General features: G+C 38.5%; 1 protein-coding gene across 1 annotated transcript; it reads left to right on the top strand.

The window, feature by feature from the left end:
• Nucleotides 1-2,181: 2,181 nt before the first annotated feature.
• On the top strand, nucleotides 2,182-4,862 carry ADRA2A (adrenoceptor alpha 2A). Its single transcript, XM_044055826.1, has one exon. The coding sequence runs from the start codon at nucleotides 3,470-3,472 to the stop codon at nucleotides 4,751-4,753; it is 1,284 nt and encodes a 427-aa protein (XP_043911761.1). The 5' UTR covers nucleotides 2,182-3,469; the 3' UTR covers nucleotides 4,754-4,862.
• The last annotated feature ends 2,638 nt before the right edge of the window (nucleotides 4,863-7,500 follow it).

Genomic DNA, 7,500 nt, shown 5'->3' on the forward strand with positions numbered 1-7,500 from the left:
CGTACTCAAACTACCTTTGGTTATTGTAACTATGTTGTGGCGTATATGACCTTTGTAGTAAGGAAAATAAAATAAACATTCTTTTCAGATGTCATTCCTTTGTTAAAGTTCTTCCTGGTTTGCAGAAAAGCAAAATAATCAACAAGGATTCAAGTTACGGACTAAATTCAAGTATTGATTTCTAGAGGTATGGGTTCAGCTGCCAGTGAGATTTATAATTTCTTTCTCACTCAAAACTCCAATTTGGAATTGTCTCACAGTGAGAAATAACTCATCAGAAACAAAATTTAATATCATTGACAATACATTTTGTATGTAATTTTTATGGGTTTCATCTTCATCTTCAAAATCATATAAAGAATCAATAGTAGACCTCATCTCATCATATCAACTCTGTTCCACATTCTGTTGCAGTAAGCAATTTCATTTATATTTTAATTGGCCAGTAGTTCTGATGACAGCATCACTTAGGAACAGGAAACATAATGCCCACTTAATTAAAGTGAACATTTTGATAACTTTTGTTAAGTGGACAGCTTTGATTGTAAGCATTGCTCCCTCATAAGTCTCAATATAATTCCTCAAACGATAACTGACCTACAGTGAATTACCATACATCTGCTACCCATGTTTCACCAGAATCACAATTTTTGCCTGTTAACACAAGGGTGACTAGGGTGGCTAGAAAACAACATGATTTGGTCTTCATATATGGAATACCTTATAAGTTCTAACCACCTCAGCACTATCTGACTAACTGCCATGTGCAAATAACTTCTAAATTTTAGTAATGTCCTTCATGCTTGTAACTAAATCCTTATTCCATCTATCAAAAAACTTGCCATCAAAGGTGTGAATCTTTCAATCTGTTTTATGTAGTATGTTTGACACACACACACACACACACACACACACACACACACACACACACACACACACACAGACTCCCTGAGTTGTTATATTTGTTCTGTATTTCTGGCACACACACACACACACACACACACACACACACACACACACACACACACTCAAGCTCCCTGTTTTATGTTACATTTCTTTTGTACTTCTCTCCCCCCCCCCCCCACACACACACACTCAAGCTCCCAGTTTTGTTACATTTCTTTTGTACTTCTCTCTCTCTCTCTCCCACACGTGCGCGCACACACACACACACACACACACACACACACACACCTGACATATTGTTTTAGGCATGAAGCACTATCTCAAGAGTGGAAAATGCCAGCAGAGGTATTTCCCTGTTATTGGTCTGAATGAATCACATAGCCCAGGCATATCTACTGGAAGGGAAAGGCATACATTTAAGCTCCTAGCTTGTGAAAGGGCTTCAAACATTGCGAAACAGTAGTAGGTATACATGTCTAAGAGCTTCCATAGAAATGTTTATCCGATATCCAGTACCTTTATTACTTTTCTAATTTTCTTGTTTCTGACTGACTTATGCAGTTAGGTAAACGCAGTGTATTAAGGTAGCATTAGGTCAACGTCCGTTTGACACCATAACAGCAGAAACAATAAACTAAAACGATAGCAAATAAGACAAGCCACCAAATACCCAGTAGTGTTCCCCTCCTTTAGAATTCGGGTGCTTCCTGGGGTCCCCAACATGTAGCTAGCCATAAAACTGCTTACCATCAGCTCGTCAGGGACTATTATAGCTCTGTTATATCGAGCTTTTCTCAGGAACAGAAACTACCATTTAACGTCTGTACGTAGATTCTGCAGATTGTTATCTAGGTATCTAGTTCCCCTCGTGTATATTACCTTTTTTTGTTCGCGTTTCCTCGATTCTGTTATTAGAATAAGTGGGGAACATATAGTAGCACACTGCAAAGATATTTAGACAGATATGTAAAGAATTTTATGTACGTTTTTTACCTTTTCAATGTGGTGTAAATAAAACAACACAGGATATTTAGTTGCAGTTGACTGCTTGCAGAAATACACTGCATGTGACTTCCAGGTGGTAATGAAATCTATCCATCACTTTTTCTGCTCCATTAGTGCATATCAGTAAATGAAATTTAATAGAAAATGAATAATCACACAAACAAGTTAAGGCAATGAATACAAATGCAAACAGACCGTAATGTGAAAGGAACTGTTAACTATTTAATGTTATTATTCCATTGATATAGTCCCCTAAGAGCGACACGCTTCGTAATGCCAGTTATTACACCCTGTACTGGTTTTTGCTGTTCACACGATTTAATTGAGCAGCTTACTGAATACAGACATCATTTACTTATTTTTCCCTATAAATGATAACATACCATTTAGGGGAAATGCTGCAACTGCTTGCCATGTAGGGAAGCACCCATTCACACTAAATGTCATCACTTCTAACACCGCTGCATGTTCCTTGATATTATGAACCAGCTGTTTGTGGGGCAGTTTGCTGTTAATGCATATGGTCTCATGAAGGAGCAGTTTGAGTCTATAGTTACCCCTCCTCTCGTGATGTATCGTAGGAGCTGAGCTGCTTTTTTCTCACGTGGTGGTTTGACGCTTGCCTTGTACTTGGAGCTGTATATTAACTGGGAGCGTGGCGGGGACGAGAGCTCAGAACTCGCTCCCCGTCTCGTGGTGCAGATTCGGAGCTGTCCAACGGTCAAGGTGCTGCACACGCCCTACTACATCGGAGCACCTCTGCGTACGCATGGAGAACCAGAGCTCACCTGGAAGGGGGAAACCAGCACCTCTGTGTTCCTGCAGCGGTGGGGGACTCAACGAATAATGATTCTACTGAGAAAACAAACACTTTTTCTATGAGGAGACTTTTACACACAGTAGCTACCATTTGGTAAAGAGGAAGTTTATCATCTTCAGCTTACGAAAAGCGGGTACTTTGGTGACTGTGTGAGCTGATCTCTTTGGTTCGGGGCTATACTTTGGTCTTCGAGGTTCTGCAATACTTTACCATTTCAAAGCAAGATATGCCAGAGTGTTGTCAAAAACAAAACATAGAATTCACTTGTAGACGAGCTACACAGCCTTATTTTAAGGTAAGAGGAACTTCATAAAAACGTAAAACTACACTTGTTTTGATTTTTAATGTCGCCACCCTGATTCTAAAGTGAAGCTGCACGCGTCAAGAAGCAACTACAGTTCATAATTATTGTTTTTGTATCAATAATTGACCTACACGGTCAGCTGATCTCAAACACTGGCTTTTCCTCAAGCAGAAATAAGCACAGCCAATTAAGCCAATAGTGTACCTTAAGACCAGACAGCAGATGACTTTTACACACTGGAAACAGCGAAGAGCTGGGCTCCTGCTTTTTTTCTTTGCATTAATTTAAACTGCAGGCATGAACAATGAAAAAAAACATTGCTTAAAACGGAAATGGAGTTCAGTGTAGCTGTTTGAACCACATAAACAGGAGCTGAGACTCCTCATGACATGTACAGTATCTAAAGGTTATCTTAGCGCCCGGAGGACGGTTTAATGTTTAACTTAAAAAGCCAGATAACAGTAAGAGAGGCACACTCTTCCATGGGTTGCCAAGACTGTAACGTTACCTCTAATCGGACTGACCCAGAAGGAGGGCCACCGTATCCATTAGAAGCGAATTTGGCTATTATAACTTTGGTGGGGTTCCTTATTCTTTTCACTGTATTTGGAAACGTTTTAGTTGTCATTGCAGTGTTTACCAGTAGGTCACTAAAGGCCCCCCAAAACCTCTTTTTGGTTTCATTGGCATCAGCAGACATTTTAGTGGCCACTCTCGTAATGCCTTTTTCTTTGGCTAACGAACTGATGGGTTACTGGTACTTTGGCAAAGTTTGGTGCGAAATCTACTTGGCCTTAGATGTCTTCTTTTGCACGTCCTCAATTGTTCATTTATGTGCCATTAGTTTGGACAGATACTGGTCCATCACAAAAGCTGTAGAATACAACTTAAAGAGAACCCCGAGAAGAATCAAATGCATTATATTCATCGTGTGGGTGATTGCAGCAGTCATATCTTTCCCTCCTCTCATTTCAATAGCTAAGGGTGTTAGTGGCCGGGATGAGAAACCGGTCTGTAAAATCAATGATGAAAAGTGGTACATTATCTCCTCCTGCATTGGTTCTTTCTTTGCTCCCTGCATCATTATGATCTTAGTATATGTTCGAATCTACCAGATTGCAAAAAGTCGAACAAAAGTGCCCGCAACTAAAAGGAAAACTGAAGATGCTCAGAAAAGAGAAAATGGCTGTACCGAACAGGACCTACAAAAATTAAATGGAAATGGTGCGGGCGCAAAAGTGGAACAAGCTGCGGGTGAAGAAGTGAATGGGATAGATATGGAAGAGACGTCATCGTCTGACCACAATGAAAACAATCAGTGCCCCCCTAAGAAAAAACAAGAGCGAATGCCAAGAGGGAAAGGAAAGACGAAGTTAAGTCAAATTAAACCAGGAGACACTTTGCCCGCAAAACAGGAAGGGCAGACAACAAAAAGTTCAAGGTGGAAAGGCAGACAAAATAGAGAGAAACGATTTACTTTTGTTCTGGCAGTGGTAATTGGAGTCTTTGTCATTTGTTGGTTCCCGTTCTTTTTCACATACACATTAACTGCTGTCTGCCAGACTTGCCATGTTCCCGAGACTTTGTTTAAATTCTTTTTTTGGTTTGGTTACTGTAACAGCTCCCTCAATCCTGTTATATATACTATCTTTAACCATGACTTTAGGAGATCCTTTAAAAGGATCCTTTGCAGAGGGGACAGGAAAAGGATTTCGTAACTAGGCACACATTGTTTATCTCATGGTGTCTTGTTTGCAAGCCTGCGAATGTTTATTCCATTGATTTCCAGTTTGGAGCTGAAAAATAAAACAATACATTGTGCTTACATGTTAGTCTCCACAGGATTCTTATTTTATTAGGTTCTTAAGCATTGATTTAGTCAGGGCACACTGTGGACTGGATGATCACTGTTCCACACATTCATCTCTGCTGCTGCCCTACTGTGGTTCATAGGTCAATAGTTGTGATTGTACCTTTGTATGATATCATTGTGAGATCACATCTGATAACACAAATCTTATTTTTCTGAAAATAGAGGAATCATGTTTCTTACATATTGTGTAATACTCTTCAAATTGTAAAATGCTTGAGAAACAATCAATGTGTTTTGCCACTTGCTAGTTCTGACAGTTTCACACTCATGGACAGAAGAAATCTGATTATGCACTGTATGGATGCTAAAACACATCAGCTACTCACACTTAAACATCCAGTCTTTAGGGATTTTTGCCATCCCTTTAGAAATCTTTTTGCCACTAAGGGTGGGAGGCTGGCATAATGGTTAAGGTGCTTACCTTACAGACACAAGGTGCAGGGTTTGATTCTCACAGGAGGTAATTTGCTAGGCTTAAAATGGCCCACAAAAGCAGTAAGTCTAGTACTAATCTATGAATCTATGAACTAAGGTATGCAATTTGGTTTACTGGGATGTCTTGGTTAAGTTATATGAAAGTGTTACTGTACAGGCCCAGCTAGTAGGCACCATCATTCCTTTCACAGAAAAAGGTCTTTTGCTGATGAAAGTAAAATCAGCTATAGCAAGTGGCTTATCTTAAATTACTTTTAATTAGAATTATGTTGCATTAATAACATGAAACAAAAGCTGTACATTTTCAGAGAAAAGTTTGCTGCAATGCACATTGATTAATTACATTGGAGTATGCTGCTTTCTGTAGTAATGTATATTTATCCATCCAATGATATTCAGTTGGATCAGACACCTACAGTGACCCCAATGCAGACACTTTACTAAGGCATCGTATGGCATTTATCAATGAAGAGCAAAACCTTCCACTAGCACCTTGCCAGAATTTTCCTGAGTGACCACAGTTACTTCATGTTTATGCCCTGTTGAAAAGGCCATGTGCTTATTGGAACATATACAGCCAGTAAAGTAAAGCAAATTAATTCACTGACCATCTTAAGAATGTCAACTATTTGGGACAGCAGTATGCCATCCATTTGGCAAACACATAGGAAAAAGGTTGCTTCACCAATGTCTGTTATACAGAAGTGTAAGCAACTGCATATGCTCTTTACAGTCCAAAACCAAAAATCATACTAATAGTGGAATCTAAATGTAGTTTATAGATAACTTATTATACAAGACAGAAAAAATCTTGTACTCTAAGGCATTCCTTTTTTCTGATGCATGCTGAGTGTTTTGATCCAAGTTTCAAGATTGGTTTAGGTATACAGCAAATATTTTTTGGTGACACTTTATTCACCTCTTAATTTTGCATTATAATCTGCCTCTCTCAGTTCTCATTGTCTGCCATTTGATATAAGGCACATTCCAGGAAATCTGAGTCTCCTTATCAAGTAAGTCGTGATTAAGATCAAATGAAGTGTGTGTGTGTGTGTGTGTGTGTGTGTGTGTGTGTGTGTGTGTGAGTGTGTGTGCATGCGTGTGTGTCTGTGTTTTTTTTTATGGTCAGTTTGCTCACATTCCCTTCTGAGAAACGTGGGCGCATGCAACTTTATTCTTTCAGTTCTGAAAAAAAAATCTATAGGAACACAAGCAAAAATTTCACAAATGCATCTCAGACACAATCAGAGTGACTGAAAAAGTAAGACTTGGGTGCCATATACTAGTAAAATCTTTACTTTAGTCTGGCATAGCTTGCATTATAGCAGTCACATTGCATATGCATGACTGTTCATTTATTTAACATGCAGAAAGTAGTGAAAGCCTGTACTTCTATGTTTTGATGTTTTCCTTTCATTTAATAGCTGAACTGAGCAATGTGGCCCCATTAAGCCTCAAAGTGGTCCTAGTTATGATACAGTTGGGTCTGTACTCCCTCCTGACAAAACTAACTTTTGGCAGTTCAGAATCTGATTTCTTTTTTCTGCAACTGAGTGACAAACTCTCAATTGTAGTCATATTCTTGCATGAAAATGTCATTATTTGCAAATATTTATCAAATCTCATTGTATTATTTTGGGTTTAAAAGTAGCCCACTGCAATCCTGCTAGCATAATGCAGGAAAAATGGAGGCACTCAGAGGAAATATTATGATTGGGATAGTTATATTATCCCAATATTGTGCAATAAGAGTGTACAGGGACTTTAAAATTCAACAATACTAAGTTTAATGATACAGTTAACATATATTTCAGTTTTCCCATTTACGGATGGAAACACAACAAATAGTATCTCAAACATATTTCAGCAAGGTAAGTAATAAGAGGCTGTGTTTCAGTATGATGATATAATGCTATGACAAATTTATTGACAGCAACCATTTAAATTAGTTTATGTTGTACTTTAACAATTAATGTATCACTTTCATTGTAAACTATATTACATTGTTTAACATATAAAATGTCATTATTTCATTTTAATTGTAAAACGGGTTACTTTGCTATGGATATTTAAGCCAACACTACAATGAGTTAGATGGTCGTATGATCTCTGCTTGTGATTACTGATGAACTGAGGCACATGAGTCATGGGGAGAGG

Source organism: Protopterus annectens, chromosome 14.part0, assembly GCF_019279795.1.
Source record: "Protopterus annectens isolate FY-2018-M chromosome 14.part0, PAN1.0, whole genome shotgun sequence".
Classification (NCBI taxonomy): Eukaryota; Metazoa; Chordata; order Ceratodontiformes; family Protopteridae; genus Protopterus; species Protopterus annectens.